The 22,591-nt window shown below is 38.7% G+C and overlaps 2 protein-coding genes across 5 annotated transcripts; one reads left to right on the plus strand and one right to left on the minus strand.

Annotated features, from left to right (window-relative positions):
• Positions 1-92: 92 nt before the first annotated feature.
• Positions 93-16,087, plus strand: zbtb47a (zinc finger and BTB domain containing 47a). 4 transcript variants are annotated; one of them, XM_067453846.1, is made up of 7 exons: positions 93-173; positions 7,939-9,204; positions 10,590-10,737; positions 10,854-10,969; positions 11,766-11,910; positions 11,990-12,438; positions 14,614-16,087. In XM_067453846.1, exons 1-6 carry the CDS (start codon positions 153-155, stop codon positions 12,394-12,396), a joined length of 2,103 nt encoding a protein of 700 aa, XP_067309947.1. In that variant the 5' UTR covers positions 93-152; the 3' UTR covers positions 12,397-12,438; positions 14,614-16,087. The 4 variants fall into 4 exon arrangements, with proteins under 4 accessions (XP_067309947.1, XP_067309946.1, XP_067309949.1 ...); XM_067453845.1 differs by having other exon boundaries at positions 11,990-16,086; XM_067453848.1 differs by lacking the exon at positions 93-173 and adding an exon at positions 6,934-7,361 and having other exon boundaries at positions 11,990-16,086.
• Positions 16,088-16,105: 18 nt separating this feature from the next.
• klhl40a (kelch-like family member 40a) lies at positions 16,106-20,608 on the minus strand. The gene is made up of 6 exons (XM_067453849.1): positions 19,020-20,608; positions 18,541-18,701; positions 16,888-16,995; positions 16,610-16,795; positions 16,364-16,513; positions 16,106-16,244 (listed from the first exon to the last, which is right to left on the minus strand). The coding sequence occupies exons 1-6, from the start codon at positions 20,133-20,135 to the stop codon at positions 16,133-16,135; spliced, it is 1,833 nt and encodes a 610-aa protein (XP_067309950.1). The 5' UTR covers positions 20,136-20,608; the 3' UTR covers positions 16,106-16,132.
• Between the last annotated feature and the right edge of the window lie 1,983 nt (positions 20,609-22,591).

Here is a 22,591-nt window from a genome sequence, read left to right on the forward strand (position 1 = left end):
TCAGGAGCAACAATAATCAATAGATAGGTTTAGGAGGACAGAATTCAAATGTGTCAGCGTGAAACCGCTGTAGTGAAACTGCGCATGCGCGGGCAAAACCGCGGCTGGGGTGAAACTGTGAAACTGCGGCTCAGGACAGATATTATAGGAGGATGTCGGCAAAGACACCCAATGTAAGATATTTTGTGCTGAATTAAAAGGGTTATGCTTTATATTGTGAGTTATATTGAATTGAATTTGAAAAAAATGTGCTTAAATGACCATTTAGTAATTCAAGAGGGTGGAGTGTATTTTTTCCATAAGAAGGGTGGATGGGTGGATGTGTTTAAAGTTGTATCTTTAAATTGCCTTTAAAGATGACTGACTGACTGACTGACCAACGCTATCTCACGACCAATTCGTAAGTATTTTACGAGGTGGCTATTCGTACAACTTTGTACGTCATCGTCAGCTGGAGTGACTGTGTTCCCCGCTGAACTTTGTGAGATTGCGTTTATTGAATGAGGGACAGCTTTTAGTGAATATAAAGTATAACTTATTACCACCACTAACGTTACACGCTTCAAAACACTGACCCATCCACATGCGGGATTCAGTCGAAAAATGTGATGAATGACGGTTATAAACATTCATGTCGAAATTTGGCTCCTAAAAATGTCAGGAAAACAAGATTCCTGGCTGCATATCATTATCCTTGGATCACTGAATCTTTGGTAAGTTGTAAGAAAGGATCGTTTGCTCTACTCGTGTTTTCGTTTGCTCTCCATCAACTCCAGTCACGCAGCAGCTCTTCTGCCACTCACCCCTGTTACGGCGGGAAAGTGACGATTTAGCAACAACAAAAACGTACGCATTTGTACAAATTAAGCACCTCGTAAAATATGTACGAATTGCCTTGAGATCGAGTTGGACTGGATGGATGGATTGATTGTATAAAAATTTAATTTTCTAGGTATTCACCTCCCATAACAAACTGAACACATTGTATTAATTAACCACAATAGCACTGGTTTGTTTTAATTTATTGTGGATTTCAGATTTCCCTTGACGTTTCAAAACCGTAATGTAGCCTAGACGAGACATTCACTGTCTGTTAGGATGACAATCAAATCTTGAGCGAGAATGATAGCGCGACAGAAACCAGGCTGCAGTGTAAGGTGAGAGAGAGCTCGTCTGTTTGTTTACCTCCCGTCTGAAACACATCTGTCATTTATCTACTAAATCCCTTCTTAAATTATTCTCGTAACTCTCCCCTTATCATTTTGTGTATAATATTTATTTTTCGATGTTTGAATACAAGGGAGCTCACTGATGTCCCACTAGACTAGAGAGATCAGCCAAACGCAGCATGGCCAAATCTGGTTTAAAATTACAGAGAGATCTCAATACATAAACAACATTTTAGTTTTATTGTGAGCAGATGAGGGGGGGGGGGGGGGGGCTGGAAACTAAGCCTAGAATCTCACTATGTTAATTAGATATAAAATATTAATGAAAGCATGAAACCCCTCAACTACTTCACAAATGGAACATTTAAATGCTACATTGGATATTATAGGTTAATTAAATTCTCATAACTCATTATTACAAACATCTTTGTTTGAGAAGCTTAATATTATGTCCTATACCAACCCTGACTTTTCTGGTCACCTGAGCAAAAACATTCTTCATACCAGACCTGTACAGCATATGCAAACACATACAAAATGTGCCATTTCATCAGTCATCAAGGGTTAAATAAAATACAATAGCAGCTGATGACTGATATATCCGTCATCAAGGGTTAAATAAAATAGAAATGGCACTTTTTTTTTTTTTTTTTTTTACACAATGCTGTGCAACTCTTCTTTAACAAGAAAAACTATTAAAAACTCCCAATATTTTCTATATCAGGGTTGTTGTTACAACCGTAAACAATTCCCTTTGTGAGATCAATTCTTTATTAGGCTTACCATATAACAGAACAGCCTATAATATAATATAAAAACTAACTGAAGTATTTACACTGATTTAGGCTGTTATATCATTTTAAATGCTTCAAATTACAAAAAAATAAAATAGATCTAGTATGTTCAAGGGAACGTGAACTCTTTTATAGTTATCTAAACATCTCTGAAACCAAAACCACGCACACATCTATTTAAACTGACGTGTACTGAGGAGTTTTGAGTTTCCACGCTACACTTGTGGTGGGTGTTATTAAAAATGTCTCTTATGCTACCGTGCTGTGACCATCATCTGTTATTTCCACCACTTCTTTAAAACATGATGACGTTATATTTCACATCTTTGCGTTCCACGTTAGGGATATTTGTGCATTATGCTTACTCATAAAGGTCAAAAATCACTTAGATTTACAATCTTCCTCTTACACCATGCTGTTGAGGAACAAATATTTTGGTGTCTAACGATTATAATCTTTTTTTGATAGTTTAAAGCTAAAGAATTGACAATAATGCAAAATGTGTACCTTGAATGCAATGTAAGTCGCTTTGGATAAAAGCCTCTGCCAAATGCATAAATGTAAATGTAACGGGTCACAGCACACACTCTGGATTTATGCCTGATAACAACACCAAAGACAATTAGGCTACATTTAGAAAGAAAACTTTTACTTAAAAAAATAGAAGAAGAAACATTTACAATAGAAAGTAGGATTAATATAAGGTATTCTACAACCATTGTAGCCTACATTTAAGCAGAGCCGTAATTAACCTCAGACCTGGGGGACATGTCCCCACAATATTAGAAATGGACATAGCCTATTATTGTTTAAATGTTATAGATGTTATAAATTATTTTCTGGTCTGGTTAAAAATCAATGAATAGTGCACATTTATGCCATGCGATTTAAAGGAACTGTATGTAAGAAATGTATTTCAATTAATCATAAAATGGCCCTGATATGCCACTAGACAATAAGAAATCATGTTAATTTCAAATACTTATATCACTGACAACAGTAGTCCGGCCAGGATATTGTCATTTAAAAGTTGTTGTTGCAGCCCTCAACTGATGTTGATGTTGACATGTTGGGTTTTGTCCTGAAGCTCCACCCTCTTCCTATCTACCAATCGTGAAGTCAGTAGTGTTTCGGCATCCGGGTTGCCAGCTCTGCTCTAGTTACCACAGCTGCAGCTCAAGCCTGCAGTCTCCCTCTCATTTACTGAAGCTTTCGCGCCTCGATCGCCCCCCGGTGACCGGTCCCAGTATAGCCGCCCCTCTGTGATTTCTAATGGACGCGAGGCAATCTAAATAATAAAATTACACTTCAAAAATGTTTCCCCCAAAGTTAGTTTATGTCACTGAAGGCAGTTATCATCACGATGATTTCATTTCAGGTGTTCGTTTTAAAAATAAGTTTAGTTTGAGTTAGTTATTTGATGCTATAAAAACGGGGGTGTGACGTCATGATTGACAGCTAAGACTGACGGCTTCTCTGAGTGAAGTTGTCACTGAGGCGCTAACGGACTTTTTTCGAAATTTTTGGGAGCAGATTAGAGGTTTAGCTTTAATTTCTACATTTCCATAACTGTTTATTTCACACCAACATAATTAATTGTTCTGCATCTGCGAGAGTGTGGGCGGGCTTTTGATATCGCGACTGTACTTCCTGCTCTACTTCCTGCGCTCTACTGCGCAACTCCGGTCCCGAAATCGCTACTGCGCAGACTCGGTCCCAAGATGTCCGCGCCGTGCAAGGCTGCCTGAAAGCTTCAAATATGGCAAGCGGAAACGGATGATGTCGAGTCGTCCATATTTTTTTACGGTCTATGCTGCAGCTACAAATGCTCCCGCTGGATCCTGCGGCTTATCTGGCAACCTCGAGTCAGGGGGAAGGGGAGAGGGGATACAACGTTCTACAGTCATTTGAAAGTGATTGCAGTACCAGTTTTGGCCACAATCTTACATACACTTCCTTTAAAAAGTTAGTTCACCCAAAAATTAAAATTCTGTCATTAATTACTCACCATCATTTAAAACAATATGTTAAATTGTTCTCTGATATCTACATAGAGGATATGTGGCTTATTTAAGGGAAAAATTTGTCCAGATACAGTTTTACAGGTCCATTAACAACCCTAGAAATTGTCCCTATATGATGTAATGCTCTGTTTTTGCCTTATTTGGAAGGGTTATGAATATTAATGTGTAGCTCTGCTCTGATTAGCATATTTAAGCTGCTCACAGCAGTTCAGTAATGCGGCTCGTGAGTCCTGACCGTCCTGACCGAACACAGACCGACTGAATCACACTTTAAGCAAAACATCTCAAATGGAGATTGCTGAAATGCAGCTTACTTGTTTAGTTTTGTTGGTGTTTTCAGATCATCCGCGCGCGAGAAAGAGCTTGCGTGCTTCCTGTTGCCAGATCTCAGTCATCAAATCCCCCAAACAGAGCTTTTCAGTTTTACCTAAACATGGCCAATCTGGCAACCATATGCACGCAAGCTCTCTTTTGCGTGCGGATGATCTGAAAACACCAATAAACAAGAAAGCTGCATTTCAGCAATCTCCATTTGCGATGTTCTGCTTAAAGTGTCATTCAGTCTACATTTTAGACTTGTCTTTTTTCGTCAATGATATTGCATGTTTATATAACGTTAGTCACAATGTAGGCTAACGTTACGCAGTGACTGTGATGTAGCCTAATCTGAAATACAAATAGGTAAAAACATCATAGGAAACACCATACTTCAGATCTCAAAAATATAAATATATAACTTATATTTTTACAAAATGAATAGCCTTGTCAAATGACTATCGTTTTAACTTATATGATGGAAAAGGTGACGTTTGCTAGAAGGATCGATTGAATATCTGTAAGCAACGTATCTACGGTTGTATTTTGTAATACAAAATAATATTAACCTTTGTCATTAGACACACTATTCAGTTTTGTATGGTACTTGGTGTTTCCTATATTGTTACTGTACTAGCATGTTGCGTTATCTAGACAATGCTGTCTCTCTAAGAAACTTTCAGTACACAGTCAATAAGTGGATAAAATCGCTATTACTGCTTGTAGGAATATAGTTGTAATTGCCCCTTTCTTCAGTTTAAGACACTGAGCTAAGCTTGCTTGAAATGGGCCGAACAAACGAACGATCTTGAATTAAATTGTTGTGGTATCCGATTATAAACATCAACCATGACTGTTGACATTTTTTATCTGTGGGAAGGGTAGAAAAGTCTCCTGCACAGCCTGGAACACGACATGTGTCCAAGTTTGTTTACCTGCAGTCTCGATGCCACCTGACAATGCACATGTTTGGACAGATGCAAATGTTGCATAGAAATGATCCCCAACGCTTGCATCACGGTTGGGTTTATTTTGAGAAGCACTTTTTTCCCTGGTGTTTTTCATTTACGAGATTTACATAAGAAGTAGGAGGCAATGGTGTTTAAGACTCACAGTATGTGATGTCCATGTACTGAACTTATTATTTCACTATGGCAAGGTTATTTCAATTTTTCATTCTAGGGCACCTTTAAGATATTTTTGTTGAAATCTGATGGTTCCGAAAGGCCACCGATGTCATTTCCTCTCTCAAGACCCACAATCCTGACAATGTTTACTTTTACGGTTTTTATATTTTAATGCATTATATAGGATTGTAAGAGTGCATATTTTATCTCCCTGGTCGGAATTTGAAAGAGCAGCTGGATTAATAAAGTGTAGTTCTTCATTTTTAATAAATAAAAGTCACACAGTTTGGTAACAAACTGATTTTAATTTCCATTTAATTTAAAGTAAACTATTGTAGCTTCTGTCTGGGATGCACTGTCACAAGAAAGAAAGACTAAGAATATTATTTGATGAATACTATTCAAATTTTACCTATGGATTTTACTAATATAAGTGTTATTATAGCTGTAGTTAACCAAAAGTAACTAGGCTAATATAATTAAATAAATAAATGTTAACTGACATAAAATAAAAAATATAAAAAAACTTCTTATTTTCATTTAGTTGTTAGTAATTAGTAAATAACCTGTTATTTAGTTTAATTAACCTAATGTACCAAACTAAAACAAATAAAATACACAATAAAGATGAATAATAACTACAACAACAACAAAAGACAAAAACAACCATATACATAAAAAACTATAATAGGTCCTCAGGGGTACTAAAATAACACTAGTATTGCCAAATCTGTTTGTTACAGTGTGTACAAGGCAGAAATAGTTTGCACCCAAAGTTTCGCCTCTTTTTTTTTCTATTTAAAAGGGCAGGTGGTCCTTGGGGAAAAAGAATGAAGCGTCAAGCCTGAATGATTATTTCTAAACTAGAATCAGGCCTAAAATTTCCCCCACTGTTCTATTTCTTATGCTTCATTAAAAAAATATTAAATAGTCCTAGATTAAAATGCAAGTTTGAGCTTTTTTAACTGGTATGTCAGTGCCATAATTTTGTCTCAAGATGCACACCAGCAATGTTTTATAAAAACTACTTAAATATCCTAATTGAACTACAGGTTTAACAACATTAGTTTAATGTTTTATATTGAGTAGATTGAGTGTTTTTTAATAGATATTTAAAAGGACCAATTAATATAAATTCTGGGGCACTTTTTTATCTGAATGAGGGGGAAAACATAAAAATAAAACCTCAATCAGTTAAAAGGAAAATTCTGAATCATAAGATCATGAGACCTAAAAAAAAGAAGCTGGAAATAATGCACTCATTTATGGCAGTTGTTGTTGTTTTTACTCAGTACTTGTTGGCATTACTTTTTAAGTATTATGAGTATGTTAAGACTAGGGCAAGGCATTGAATATCAAAAATATATTTCAAAACGTTAAAAAAGGGAACATTCTGTTATAGAAACAATACAATAAGGGGGGAAAAATCTGTGAAACCTGACTGCAGAACTGTGTTCTGGCGCCACCTCGTGGCCACAGTGGCGCTCTGCAGCTGTTACTGTGCGGTGAACCGGTTAACTCCGCTGTGGACTCGCTGACCCCGCTGCCATGGGCTCTACTGTTATGACTGCGCAGCTGGCGCCAGGTGCTCAAGGAAAGCGTTTGAAGATATTCAAAAACGTGTTCTTATTATTTGTAAACATAATGTGCGTCGAGAGATGCGGATTGTGGATTTCCTTTCTTTAATCACGTCCCTGTCGCTTTAAAGCTCCAGACAAAACGACCCATATGATTTTCGACCTCCAATCATCATCACTCCCTGGTTGAGAGTGCGAGCCCTTCTCCGTGCGGACATGGCGAAAAAGAACAGGTTTCTAAACAGAAGAGCACAGTGGGGATTTAAATGACAGCTATTTTCATGAAAACGAAGCACTGAAATGCTAAGGAGGGGAGACGGTACTCCTTGGAGGCAGAGAGCACTGAATCACCATGGTTGTAAGACCCGTTCTCTGACTGTTTGTTACCTGCATGTCTCTTGAGGTTTATTAGGCCTGTATAATCTGACATTTATCAATAATGTCTGAATAACGACGTGCCATGTAATACAGATGTGCTGGTCGCATTCAATTGCCTCGTCTATGGAGAGCTTCATCAACTTTAAGCGGCTTTATTATAAGATGTGGATGTTTTGAAACATCTTTTCTGTTTTTAATTAACATTAAAGTAGCAGGTCCAGCTCATGACTTTGGACAATACTGGTTAAATGAGCAATGATGTCTGTTTACAGTAATGTTGGTAAATCAAGCTACTTATCAAACGCCAGATCTTAATATATATATATATATATATATATATATATATATATATATATATATATATATATATATAATCATGATTAAAATATGATAATATTATGATAGCTCAAAGCTGTATATCATTTAGACCCGATGTGTGTTTTGTCTAGAAATAGTTTTCTATTATTAAAAGATTTGTAATTACTATACCAGCGTGTTGTTTGATTGCAATGTAAATCTATATCGTCTCAATGAAATCTGATGCTTTGTTGTAGCTCATAGTGGAGAAAACTGCCGAGCACCCATCTGCAGAGTTCTCCCTCATTGAGGATGAGACCCTTCACTGCACCTTCTTGATGGACAGACTGAACCAACAACGTCTGTTCCAACCAGATCTATGTGACGTGGACATCGTCCTCCTGCATCACCAGACTTCTTTCCAGTTCCAGGCCCACAAGGGTGTCCTAGCAGCCTACAGCCCCTTCTTCCACTCACTCTTTGCATCGAGTAAGGAGCTGCGGCGTGTGGAACTCTCCCTGGAGGCTCTCCAGCCTCAAGGCCTGCAGCAGATCCTCAACTTCATCTACACATCCAAGCTGCTAGTCTCCAGCTGCAATGCCCAGGACGTGCTCAAAGCTGCCACGGTGCTCCAGATGAGCAACATCGCCACTTCTTGCAGTGAACTCATTACTAGAGGTTCGCTGGAAATCAGTCCTGGTGTGGACCAATCTAAACAGGAAGTCAGCGCTCAGCGCTGGAGTAACAGCAGCTCGGTAAATTCCAACTTTCACATGGAGATCAAGCAAGAGAAGGACCCCTCCTGTGCCAAAATCTATGGAGGAAAAGGTGAAGAGAACGCGTATTCTGTTCAAGTTGGCGATTGCAGTCAAGTGCAAGTTGGTGCTTGTAAAGTAGAAGGGAAGGAAACAGGAATCCTAAAGGACTCTGAAGAACTTGATTCCTTTAACAGAGAGCAAATAATTGTAGAGTTGAATTTGAACAACCAGACCCTTAATGTGTCCAAAGGTTTAGAGGGCAATGCAGCAGCTCAGTCACCCTCAGCACAACAGCTTCCTGGAAAAGGAAGGAGGAGCGATGAGACTGTTGAGGAATCAAGAGACAATGTGGCCTTGGAAGAGGAGGAAGAGGAGGGTGAGCAAAGTGAAGATGATGATGATGATGTGAGACTTGAAGGCACCAGTGAGGAGGAAGGTGACCACGCATTACCAGTATTTATATCTGAAAGATCACTTCGACAAACCCGGGCCCCTGGTGATGCATTAGCGATGGTCTCCAAGAGAAGCAGTGTGAGTGTGAGTCAAGAGACGACTCATGAGGAACGCCTGGACCAGGATAGTTTGAAGTTTCAGAATTTCACCTGTATGAAGTGCCCCAAGACGTTCAACAACTGCTGGTACCTGGAGAAGCACATGAACGTGACCCATAACCACATGCATATCTGTGACAAGTGTGGAAAACGCTTCCTTCTGGAAAGTGAGCTACTGCTGCATCAGCAGACCGACTGTGAGAAGAGCATACAGGTGGGCGTTTTTGGCTGGATCTATTCATATATTCAAAGGAAAACACTTAAATATAACATTTGTACATACGGTGGCTTAAATACACCTCTTTTATGATGAATATGCTTTTAATTTCTGTATTATTTTATTTTAATTGAGAGAGGCATAAAGTCAAAACTGTCCTGATATGAAGAAATATGCCTCATTAAAATAATTAAATCCTTGAAAAGGAAAAAGTAGTTTTAATTTTTATTATAATTTCTTAGGGGGAAAAAACATTTAACTGCTTCACTTTTTAAAACTTGAAAAATAGTTGTTAACATATTTGTAATATATAGAAACATTTTGAAAACAATAATTAGGTCTTATACTCGTCCTGAAAAGGTAATAAAAAAAAGAAAAGAAAACATGAAACCAACATGAACACAGAAAGTACATATTTATGAACTTAAACTAGATTTTTAAAAGATGTTTCCTTTTCTTTATTGCAGAAATGTTTATTTGTCACAGGAATATTCAAACACAGACAAACATGAGAGTTAAAGTCGGCATAAAACAAGTTGCAATAGTCTTTTCTTCCCTATTTTGACATATATACGAGTGAAATGGCTTCTCAAACAAGAAAAAATGTGGGATGGGAGTTGATTTTGTCCATCGGGAATTGATTGGATCATTAGATGGTTGTGGTTTGCTATTACCGTGATCTCATTTGAGTGACAGGATGTCCCTCCTTCATTTACGAGGATTCATAAATAATTTAAAAAAAATATATATATATATATATATATATATATACGTGAGGAAAATAAGTATTTGAACACCCTGCTATTTTGCAAGTTCTCCCGCATGTCCACTGTGAGAGACAATCTATTAAAAAAAATTCAGAAATCACAATGTGTGATTATTATTTTTTTAAACGATTTATTTGTGCAGCTGCAAATAAGTATTTGAACACCTGAGAAAATCAGTGTTAATATTTGGTACAGTAGCCTTTGTTTGCAATTACAGAGGTCAAACGTTTCCTGTAGTTTTTCACCAGGATTGCACACACTGCAGGAGGGATTTTGGCCCACTCCTCCACACAGATCTTCTCTAGATCAGTCAGGTTTCTGGCCTGTCGCTGAGAAACATGGAGTTTGAGCTCCCTCCAAAGATGTTCTCTCAAAATCTCGCAATACATGGCCCCGGTCATCCTCTCCTTAATACAGTGCAGTCGCCCTGTCCCATGTGCAGAAAAACACCATAGATTACGTCTCTCACAGTGGACATGCACCTACGATGACAATTTTAGACCCCTCCATGATTTCTGAGTGGGAGAACTTGCAAAATAGCAGGGTGTATATATAATATGGACATAATAGTTTTTTTTTTTTTTTTTTTTTACTGGTGTTTGTCTCATTTTGTAGTGTCTAACTTGTGGAAAAGCTTTCAGGAAGCTCTGGTCGCTCCATGAGCACAATAAGATCGTTCATGGCTATGCTGAGAAGAAGTACACTTGTGAGATCTGTGAGAAGAAATTCTACACAATGGCTCATGTACGCAAACACATGGTCGGTGAGTTGTGTTTGTGCAATTTTCACTTTTAAATCTTTACTCGCAGTATCTCTCATACTTTAAACAGTAAGCTTTGACTGTATGACTAATTTTTTACTTGTTCTAAATGTCTTTAGCCCACACAAAAGAGATGCCATTTACCTGTGAGACGTGTGGCAAGTCCTTTAAAAGGAGCATGTCCCTGAAGGTCCACTCTCTCCAACATTCAGGAGAGAAGCCTTTCCAGTGTGAGGTATGAAAACAATAAGCAATAAACTAGGACAAACTGTGACTATTTTCATTGTTATTCTTTCCATATTAGAACACCAGAGAATAAGGCATATGAAAACAAACAAAAAAATATTAAACTCCAGGCTCTTTGCGACATCAAAAGTGAATAAATGCTTAAAATCACAAGATTATTATTATTATTTTAAAATGTTTTAGACCAAGTGCTTATTTTTAATCAAAATGTTTAAAACTTGCTTGTATGATTTGAAGCTACCCTGTTATTATTGTTTCCTGCTGTGATTTTCAGCAGCGTTGAAGAGAAAATAAATCATGTTTTGCGGGGGTTTGTATATATGTTAGTTGGTAGTAACGATTGGCAAAAAAGAGAGTATAGAACGTAATAACAACAGGAACGTTTTTTCTATCAATTTGTCGATGCCAGCTAATTGCTATCACAAACATAACATTTCTCGTGCAGTCTACCTCGATGAGTCGATTCCCAAAACGAATGAGTCAGTTCTTTTAATACAAAGTAAATGAGTGAGTTACTGATTTTAATCAGTTGAAACAGCTTTAACAGAAAGAAATACATTTGTTAAATCAGCTGTATCTGTATTAATACCTAGTAAATAATAATAGAAAGTTATTCTATGGTTTCTGCACAGTGATGATAAACTATAACCAGGTGAACATGTCTTTTTGCATCATTACATTGCGTATTTTAGCACAGCTGAATAAACCAATCAGCATGCAGGACCAGAACGGTCTGTTTTATAATATTGATTATTAATTGTTCATTTTTCCACTTCATCCTTTAGGTCTGCAGTGAACGTTTTCAGTATAAGTACCAACTGCGCTCTCACATGAGCATCCACATCGGACACAAGCAGTTTATGTGTCAGTGGTGTGGGAAGGACTTCAGTATGAAACAGTATTTTGATGAGCACATGAAGACGCACACAGGTGAGACGCTCTTACACATGTGGAGCACTTTGAAATCTTTTATACAGTCAGTCTAAGAGGCCAGCTGATTCTTTTTTAGGAGAGAAACCGTACATATGTGAGATCTGTGGGAAGAGCTTTACGAGTCGACCCAATATGAAGCGGCACAGGCGTACACACACAGGAGAGAAGCCTTACCCCTGTGAAGCTTGTGGCCAGCGTTTCCGCTTCTCCAACATGTTGAAAGCTCACAGAGAGAAGTGTTCCCAGGTCAGGAACCCTCCACTGCTGGACTCCTCTGCTGTAATCAATCAGACGGAAGCCGCTGCAAACCAAGAACTGCCTGTTGGGATGGAAACACTGAGAGATCTCAGCCCACATCTGCATGGCATAGTCACTTTCCCATCATCGGTTCTCCACTCAATGGATGGGGGTCCGTCACATTCTCAGCTGCGTTCCCTTACGCCACTCTACTCCACTGGAAGGACAGACTCCAGGAATCTGTAACTACTGCGCTGTAATATCATATTGTTTCTTTGTGATGCAAAGGTACGTTTTATGTAGCAAAGAGGCTGGGATTTCATGTAAGTCTTTGTTTGTTTGCATATGTCATTGTATCTAATGTTTTAATACTCGTTCTAAAATCCCTTCCATTCCCATCTCAAATGTTGACAGAGTTCTCTGTGCTATAATAAACCCTAGTTAGGGAGTGAAATACTAATATTATTACCCAGATGTATAATACTAAATGTAATACATATATGCTTTTATGTACAGTATATTTACAGAATAATACAAAAGCATATTAGCTTATATAGCGTTGAGTTTACATTTTATTGGTCTTAGATGCTTTATTGCCTCTTCCAATTGTTTATATGTCAAAGTTTGTCCATAAGTACTATTTGTATTTAGGGTGATGGCCTGCTATATATACATGCACTATATTGCCAAAAGTTTTGAGACGCATGCCTCTACATGCACATGTACTTTAATAAATATTAATATATGACATCCCATTCTTAATCCATATGGTTTAATATGGAGTTGGCCCACCCTTTGTAGCTATAATAGCTTCAACTCTTCTGGGAAGGCTTTCCACAATGTTAAGGAGTGTGTTTAGGGGTAATATTTTGACCATTCTTCTAGAAGTGTATTTGTGCGGTCAGGCACTGATGTTAGACGAGAAGGCCTTCACTCTAATTCATCCCAAAGGTGTTCTATCGGGTTGACGTCAGGACCCTGTGCAGGCCAGTTAAATTCCTACAGACCAAACTCGCTCATCTATGTCTTTATGGACCTTGCTTTGTGCACTGGTGTGTAGGCATGTTGGAACAGGTCATGTTTAACTGGTAATTGTTTAACTGGTAACAGTCATTTTTAACTGGTAATTTTTTACAGGGCTCATCCCCAAACTGTTCCCACAAATTGGGGAGCATGAAATTGTCCAAAATGTCTTGCTATGCTGAAGCATTAAGCATTCCTTTTACTGGAATTAAGAGTCCACGCCCACCCCCTTACAAACAACTTCGCACCACAATCCCCCCTCCTCCAAACTTTACACTTGGCTCAGTTAAATCAGGCAAGTACTGTTGGCAACCGCCAAACCCAGACTCGTCCATCTGATTGCCAGACAGAAAAGTGTGTGATTCATCATGCCAGGGGGGTTTGGTCTAATAGCCTCAGGCATAAATTAGAAATTGCATTCGCGGTGGCACTGTGGTGCGATTGAAAAGGACACTTTTACAATTAAAGGGGCTCTCAGATAACATCACTGCTCTTGAGTCAAGTTGTGGCTTTAAACCACATGCATCCGATGCTTTGCGTTGCACTGGATGATGTAAGGCTTGGATACAGCTGCTCGGCCATGGAAACACATTCCATGAAGCTTTCTACACACTGTTCTTGAGCTAATCTGAAGGCTACACAAAGTTTGGAGGTCTGTAGCTATTGACTCTGCAGAACGTTGGCGACTTCTGCGCACTGTGCGCCACAGCATTCGCTGACCCTGCTCTGTGGTTTTACATGGCCTACCACTGAGTGGCTGAGTTGCTGTTGTTCCCAATTGCTTCCCCTTTGTTATAATACCACTAACAGTTGATGGTAGAATATTTAGTAGTGAGGAAATTTCACAAATGGACTTTTGCACATGTGGCAACCTATCACGGCTCCACGCTTGAGTTCACTGAGCTCCTGAGAGCAACCCATTCTTTCACAAATGTTTATAGAAGCGTCTGCATGCCTAGGTGCTTGATTTTATACAGCTGTGGCCATGGAAGTGATTGGAACACCTGAATTCAATGATTTGGAGGGGTGTCCCAATACTTTTGGCAATATAGTGTAAGTTTAGAATTCATGGTAGGTAACGCAGGTCTTGTCGGTGATGGAAATGTGCATCAGTAGATTCTGCCACTTTATTTTTTCGGCTTGTTGATGTGAAGGGTTTCATAAGCATTTGTTTAGTCTTTACATTTTGTGAAAGTTTTATCATTAAGAAGCATTAAATGTGCTGTAAGTTTTCACTTTACTAAAGTATAAAAATACCATAATATGCTTGCAGATATATAGGAAACATGCTAAATTCACCTACTTGTTTCTCAGAAAAACAATGCTACAGCCAGTTATTCTAGTTTGAAATTTGCATTCCGTGTGGGAATGTCTGTTTTTGTTTTGGTCTGTGCGATACCACATGCCGCCATTTTACCCAATAGTATTTCAACACCACAGGTTGCCAGTTGGCGGAAAACGAAGCATGTTGCTGCCATGGATGCCAGCAAACAAATTGGGTCAGCGATCACAGATTCTACCCGTCCTAAAAAAACTCACCATCCATCAAAAAATCTCTATGAACGAGAGTATATTAAAACGCGTATAAATCAACTTACTGTGTGGGTTTCATTGTCAACTATTGCGTGTCCTCAAGTTGGCAACCTGCATGAACTTCAAGTCTGAGGAGGAGGAGGCAGGGGAAAACAACTCTCCAATATTTCGAATTTGGACTGCAGTATCCATTTCAATGTCAATCCTACATACCGCACTTTTAATAATTATAATTTGTATGTTGTTTACAGCTGGTAAAGCTGATAAATTTATGAGTCAAAAAGTTTATGGCTCATTTGTTTAGTTACGAAAGTTTGCGTTTTTGGTTGAATGTGTATGGGTTGAACTTGAGCCGTTATTGTTGGACATAAAAACCACAGCGCCACTTTAACCGGTGAATTATTAGAGAAAACTGTTATTCTCCACTATTTAATATACATCCACTTCTCAGTCTCATGCAGACTCTAATGTTGTGTCTTCTGAATTAAAAAAAAATATTTTTTATTGTTTTTAACTGATCATTTTTACACTTTGTATGCAGGGATCGTATAGTCTTATATTATAATCTTTAACTGTTTTTGCACAGCAGTAATTTTGGTATTTTTTTATGAATTGGGTATTACAACCGTATATCTGCACTGTTTTTACTTCTGTTTATGTAATTAAGCATATTTTGGTGTTCAGATCTCTTCATTCCAGTGTGTTTGTGTTTGCTTCAGCTGTCTATTAGTTATGATGAAGGTGAGGATCCATAATGAAAGTCAATAGCAGTATCAACACAAAAACATGGCATGCATAATATAAATTAACAGTTGTATTCCTTCACCCTGAACTTGTTTTTTATTTTCATTTGGCTTTGGACATTTACTACAGACACAACTGTGTTATGTTGTTAGTTTTCATTTAGTTTGGTCATTGTCTACACTACAGTATATTAGGTTATTGTTCAGTCATTACATTTATTTCTCCCTCTCTCTTTAAATATAAGAACATTGCACTTGGTCATAATTGCAAAATGTTAAGTTCTCATCTAAAATAAAAATAGAATAATATAAATCAATGTACATGGACATTTAAAAAAGGTCAAATTATTCAACATTTAATTACCCAAAATGACTAACAAAGCATTCTTTTGAAAAAAAAAAAAAATTGTCTCCATCTTTTTCTTGGAACAGCTGAATCTGTTTTTAGACTATTTGCATCAGATCTTCTGTACACTGACCCAGTGAAATTCATAACTTCAACTTGGATATAAAACACTGATCTATTACAGTATATACCTAAAGATTTACCACAAACTATATTAACATTAAGCAAGCTAGGTCTGTGCTGTTCAATTTGATTCAGTGGAATATATGTATTGCTCATTTGTGAAAATGTGGGTGGCATTGTTTTGTGTATTTTGTCTATAGATGACTACTGTACATCACATCTTTGTGAGTCTCAAGGTGTTTAACCGCGCCCCAAGCACTGTGGCCCCTGCAGCGTAACGGATCTCCCTCAGGATCCCGTTCCAGCAGTTCTCCTCCTCATCAAACCTGTCAGGCAAATCACAAGTTCAAACCTCATGTCTCAAATTTACTTTCAAATATATGACCAGGTTTCCTTAACTCAGTAAATCTCATTAAACCAGTTTGAGTTTAACCTAAATACTCACTTCCATATGTCGTTCATTTCAGTGGGCTCCAGTTTTTCGGTGGTCTCTTTGGGCATCATAGCAAAACCCCCCACAGCATACAAGCACCCGCCCAGTTCGATCAGGTTAAGAGAGCTCCTCTCCTGAGGGAACTCCACAAACTCCGACCAGCTATGCAGGAGACACACAAGTGAGAAACTTTCCACCTAATTTAGTGTCTCATGAGCTTGTAATGTACACACAATATGATGAAAGAGCGATACGTACGAGTTGTTGGCGATATCGTAGACCTCCACACTGCTAGTCAGACCGTTATCGGTGACTCCAGTCACCACATAAATTTTGTTTTTGTAAACAGCAGCGCCGAACAGTGAGCGGGCAGTTTTCATGGGTGCCAGATCCTTCCATTCAAACTTAGTTGGGTCATAGACACATACTCGCCTCAGGCATTTCCTAAATGATCACATTTCAAGTCATGTGGTTATAAAAAACTGAGGACAACCTGGCATTACAATATGTGTTTGTAAATCTGGTTCTTCACTCACTTGCTCTCAGTTTTTCCACCAATAACATAGACCAGCCCTTCGTTTGAAACGATTCCATGTCCATAAACTGCATACGGAAGAGGGTCCGACTCTCCCCATTTGAATGACCTGTGTAATAATGAAATTGTCAATGAAAACAAATCCGCATTCAGTCATATCAAACAACATCCTATTGACCAGGGGCTATTACTAGGACTGGCTTAATGAGGATACACATGAAGAACATGACTGTGAGGTATACACATAACAGAGTATATATATATATATATATATATATATATATATATACATATGGGCGAAAATGCCTTGTTGATGCTAGAGGTCAGAGGAGAATGGGCCGACTGATTCAAGCTGATAGAAGAGCAACTTTGACTGAAATAACCACTTGTTACAACCGAGGTATGCAACAAAGCATTTGTGAAGCCACAACACACACAACCTTGAGGCGGATGGGCTACAACAGCAGAAGACCCCACCGGGTACCACTCATCTCCACTACAAATAGGAAAAAGAGGCTACAATTTGCAAGCTCACAATTTGAGTAAGACTGTAAAAATATTGCCTGGTCTGATGAGTCTCGGTTTTCTGTTGAGACATTTAGATGGTAGAGTCAGAATTTGGCGTAAACAGAATGAGAACATTGATTCAGCATACCTTCTTACCACTGTGAAGGCTGGTGGTGGTGGTGTAATGGTGTGGGGGATGTTTTCTTGGCACACTTTAGGCCCCTTAGTGCCAATTGGGCATCGTTTAAATGCCACGGCCTACCTGAGCATTGTTTCTGACTGTGTCCATCCCTTTATGAGCACCATATACACATCCTCTGATGGCTACTTCCAGCAGAATAATGCACTATGCCACAAAGCTCGAATCATTTCAAATTGGTTTCTTGAACATGACAATGAGTTCACTTTACTAAAATTGCCCCACAGTCACTAGATCTCAACCCAATAGAGCATCTTTGGGACGTGGTGGAACGGGAGCTTCATGCCCAGGATGCGCATCCCACAAATCATCTCCATCAACTGCAAGATGCTATCCTATCAATATGGGCCAATATTTCTAAAGAATGCTTTCAGCACCTTGTTGAATCAATGCCACGTAGAATTAAGGCAGTTCTGAAGGCGAAAGGGGGTCAAACACAGTATTAGTATGGTGTTCCTAATAATCCTTTAGGTGAGTGTATATATATAAAATATTAAATGGCACAGCAAATAAGAGCACCTTAATGGCTTTATTGAAATCATTTCTGAAATCTTGATGATTTTTTTTGTATGTTGCAGAGCTAGAAAGGCAAGACACAGAATTCTATGACCATGTCACATCCTCTCTACCTTCAATTTTGAAGTCTACATAGATGCTGCCTATGATATCTCACAATCCCATGCGTTTGAAAATGTCATTTGAAAGTTGCAGTTTGTGGTCAGTTTGTGTTTTTGACCAACTTTTTTTCTAGAGAGACATTAATATTGTACTAATTAAATATTTGATAACCAAAGCTATCTCTGTTTTGTCATAGACCATTAGGCTGTTATGCTGCCTCAGCTATGAAACTGTCTGAAATCAGTTTCGGGATATACCTTTGTGCGCAAATGTTGCCTTCAATACCTGATTAGTCAGCAGCTTGTTGCAAAATCTCCTGATTGTACTCACTGTCTGTCGTAGATCATAACCGAATCTAGTGCACGTTCTCCTTCCTTCAGCTCTTTTCCTCCCACTACATAGATGGAGTTCTCAGCCTCAGCCAGACCGAATAGACAGCGGGGGTTTGGTAGTGAGGGCATCCCCAGCCATTCAGAGCTCATGGGATCAAACTGGGGGATAAAGAAGAGCTCAGAATAATCCAAAAATACTGTTCCTTTCTGAAACGAGTATAAGTGTTTGATTCCTTCAACAAAATCCCTTCAGAAGTTTCATTGAAAATGGAAATACATGAGGAAAATATCATGTAGGCATTATTAAAAACATGACACATGACGTACAAAGCTTTAACAGCTGTTCTGAAGCAAAATAGACCCTGAGGGTCATTCTCACAAATGTTTTTTTGGAACCAGAGATTCGTGATGCTTTGAGTCATTGATTTGTAATGGAAATACATTAAGCAACATTTGTAAAACATGCCTGTGTGTTACCTGAAGAAAGTAGGAACTGAACGGCTGTTCTTTGTTCTCCTCACTGTACATCAGACCTCCAGCGACAAAAATCTGGTTTTCCTTTGTGACAAGACTGCAGTGGTTCTTGGGTATCTCGGTGGATGTAGACGCCATATAGCACTCGTTTGCACCAACGTCATACGCCACTGTTCCTGCGTCACTAATCATCAATATAAGGTCTGTTTGAAACATTCCAAAACGTGGGTTGTCATTTAGGATGCCCGGCAGCAAACCCTCTTCATCCTCGTCTTCATAATCCGCCGTTGCTCCTTCCTTTCTGTGCGATGACCTTTTGACCCTATGTAGCAGTCCTTTCTGTGCATCCTTGATAAGCTGGAGCTCCTTCTTGAGCTCCTGATTCATCTTGATCAGTTTGTGACCCTCGACTTTCTCTTTAAAGTAACTTGTGGGCATAAGACGGAAACGTACGCAGTGTAGAAGTTCCGGGAGGTCTTTCAGTCTCTCATTTATGTCATACTCCACCCAGTCCATGAGAGATTCAAACACTGACTCTTCTCGTTCCACATTCAGAGAGTCACATGTGATGATAGCCGCCAACTCGCTGGGACCCAGCTGATGGAAGTCTTGGTCCCGAATGATGAGGGGATACCGGTCGCAGATGAAGTCCCGTGCCTCCATGGCCAAACGTGGACAGTCTAGCAACAGTCCCAGTCTAAAGATGGCCAGACAGTTACTGAGAACTAGCTTCTGCTGCAGATACGTCACACACACACTGAAGATTGATGGAATCTGGTACATGTTGGCTGCCATAAAAATGTCTTGGACGTTCTGCTCAGTTAGGTTGATATCCGAGGTGTATATGTACCTCAGGATCATTTCCATGATCCCAGGTTCGATGTCTTTTAGAACAATTTCCCGATTTTTGCTCTCTTCTAGGTCTGACAGGAACATGGCTTTGAAGTAAGGGCTGCTAGCGGCTAGTACTAGCCGATGGCAAGGAAACTCTTTGTCTCTGATCTTCAGAACACAGTCCACAAACTTGTTAGCATCTAGGAGATCACAGAGCCCATCTTGTAGGAGCGTTTGCTGGTACATCCGCGGCTCTGTCACTGGGTCCACTGACATGGAAGCCATCTTGTTATGGTTTGATGTGATATGTCAGTAGGAGGGAGGGATGTCCTATTCCTCTCCCACTGCAGAACTGAACTGACTGTATTAACACTGTTACTCTAAAAGAGAAATGGCGGAGGATGTGCTGCTTTTGTGTGGCCTCCTTCTTCAGCTGTTTCTGTCTGTCCATCTATATATAGAAATTCGCAAATGAACCACACTTAGGTCCTGAAATTCAACCTGTCCCTCCCTCCCCCCTGCCAAACAGATCATGCCAACAGCTGACATGTTGCTCACTGGGACTACTAAGGGACTACATAAGATCTTACGCAAAAGGGCAGTATATTGCCACAAGATGTGAAAATGTAAAAGTTGAAAAGAAGAGTTACAGAGAGAAACAAAAGATGGAAATCAGACCAGATTTGTCTACCTGTTGCTTTGAGAGATAATGTCCACCCCTCTAGTGGAGTTACTTAGGGTCATGGGCTTATACATCATATATATATATATATATATATATATATATATATATATATAGCATCAATTGAGAGAAACTAGCAATGCCAATATTTAAATTTGCAACATTTATAATTGGTTTTATTATTTTCAAAGAACAGTAGAAAAGTGACAGGAAAGAACATGTCCCAGGCTAGACTTCAACGTCCTTATGAGCACAATAGCACTTTATTTGTAATAGTTACAACATAATTTATGATGTTACTGTAGTGCTTTGTAATTTTTTTCCAAATGGAACGAAGTGGAAATGGCAGGGAGAAGAGGAATGCTGAAATGACAAGAGCTGGATTTAAACATGTGTCACTTACAGGACTGCCATGGCTTAATGTTTGAGCTCATGCATTAACCACTAGGCCACAGCTTGTTTACAGTTTTACTGGTCACAAGCATTTTTCTGGTCATTTTATAAATATTTAATAAAAGCAATTTTTGGCCAGAGGCTAAAGACTACAGTCAGCAGAGGGAGCTATTTCCGCATGTTTTTAACCCATGCATGGTGGGGATGGGAGATCACACTCACAGCTCAGCTCGCAGCTGCTGGCATTCATGTAAACGGCGGCCGGCAGAGCAAAGTAAGTGTTTCAAAATCTCAAATTAATTCCTATTAAAAGTTAAGCTTTCAAAGGCATGAACTGAAAACGTGCCAGACTGCGCTGTGAATATATATTCCGCGAGCGCGGCCACGTTTACCTCAGCTCTCATCACGAGAGCTCATTCAGCTCATTCATCACGATGATGAATGTAATCTGACTCCTGCTGCGTTTGTGCTGTGACACTCCCTCAGCGGGTAAATCACATTATATTGAACAGACACGGTCAGTTTTTAATTGTAGTGTCTGTTCTCTAACTGAACTGATTTTGTGAAAATTAACATGGTGGGGAAAGAGATCCCTCCAGTAATCCAGCAGCGGTGGCTTTGGGAGTGGCCTCATAGCGAAGCATTCTGGGAATTGTTCTCTTTTATCCCCATGGGGAAAAAAATCATTTTCTGTCTTATCTCAGTCTAGAAAGCACCAAATTCAAAAATAATTTCACATTTCTACTACATCAATGACCCAGTTTAAATACAGATTCATCTTCCCAGTGCCCCTTAACCATAAAGGTGTCAAAAGGGGGGTTTCACAGTAACGAACCATTTTTGGATTCTAATGAACCTTTAGATGCCAATAAAGCACATTTATTTAGTGTATATGAAGACAAGCGAAATGTTAATTCTGTGCTAATAACCCATGTAAGGTGACAAAAGGGAGGTCCAAAGGGAGAACGAAAACTGGGATATGTAATTGTGTGCTGATAACAGCATAGCAGACCTACAGTATTCATCAGTGTATATTTAGACCTATTAATCAACTCAAATCTCCAGTGTGCCACTCAAAGCTCGATGTAGGACAAAGCCTAATAGGGAAATGTGTTCACACCGTATCATCTGCTGGAGTGTGACATGAGTAACAAAAAATGTGACTGCACAAAGTTTAACTTTGAAAAGTGACTAAGTTCTGTGTGATTGAAATGCCCCATCATGACTATTGTATAAGCCTTTCAGAACCATGTAAAATAAAATACAAGCTCATTTAGCTCCTAACACGTATGTTTTGTGTCATAATAATGGCTGCAAACCCTGGTTTTCATAGTAATCTAAAACTAGAAATAAAAACATAAAAATGGTACTTAAAATAAATGTTACTATATCTATCTATCTATCTATCTATCTATCTATCTATCTATCTATCTATCTATCTATCTATCTTTCTATCTATCTATCTATCTATCTATCTATCTATCTATCTATCTATCTATCTATCTATCTATCTATCTATCTATCTATCTATCTATCTATATATATATAGTTGTACATATATAAACTTTTCAGCAAGTTGCCAAGGCAACATTCTCATTTACATTTGTTTATCTTGATGTACTAAAGCTAAAACTTAAATAAAATTAAAAAAAACATATAGACATTA

The sequence above is a fragment of the Pseudorasbora parva genome, chromosome 9 (genome assembly GCF_024679245.1).
Source record: "Pseudorasbora parva isolate DD20220531a chromosome 9, ASM2467924v1, whole genome shotgun sequence".
In the NCBI taxonomy this organism is placed as follows: Eukaryota; Metazoa; Chordata; class Actinopteri; order Cypriniformes; family Gobionidae; genus Pseudorasbora; species Pseudorasbora parva.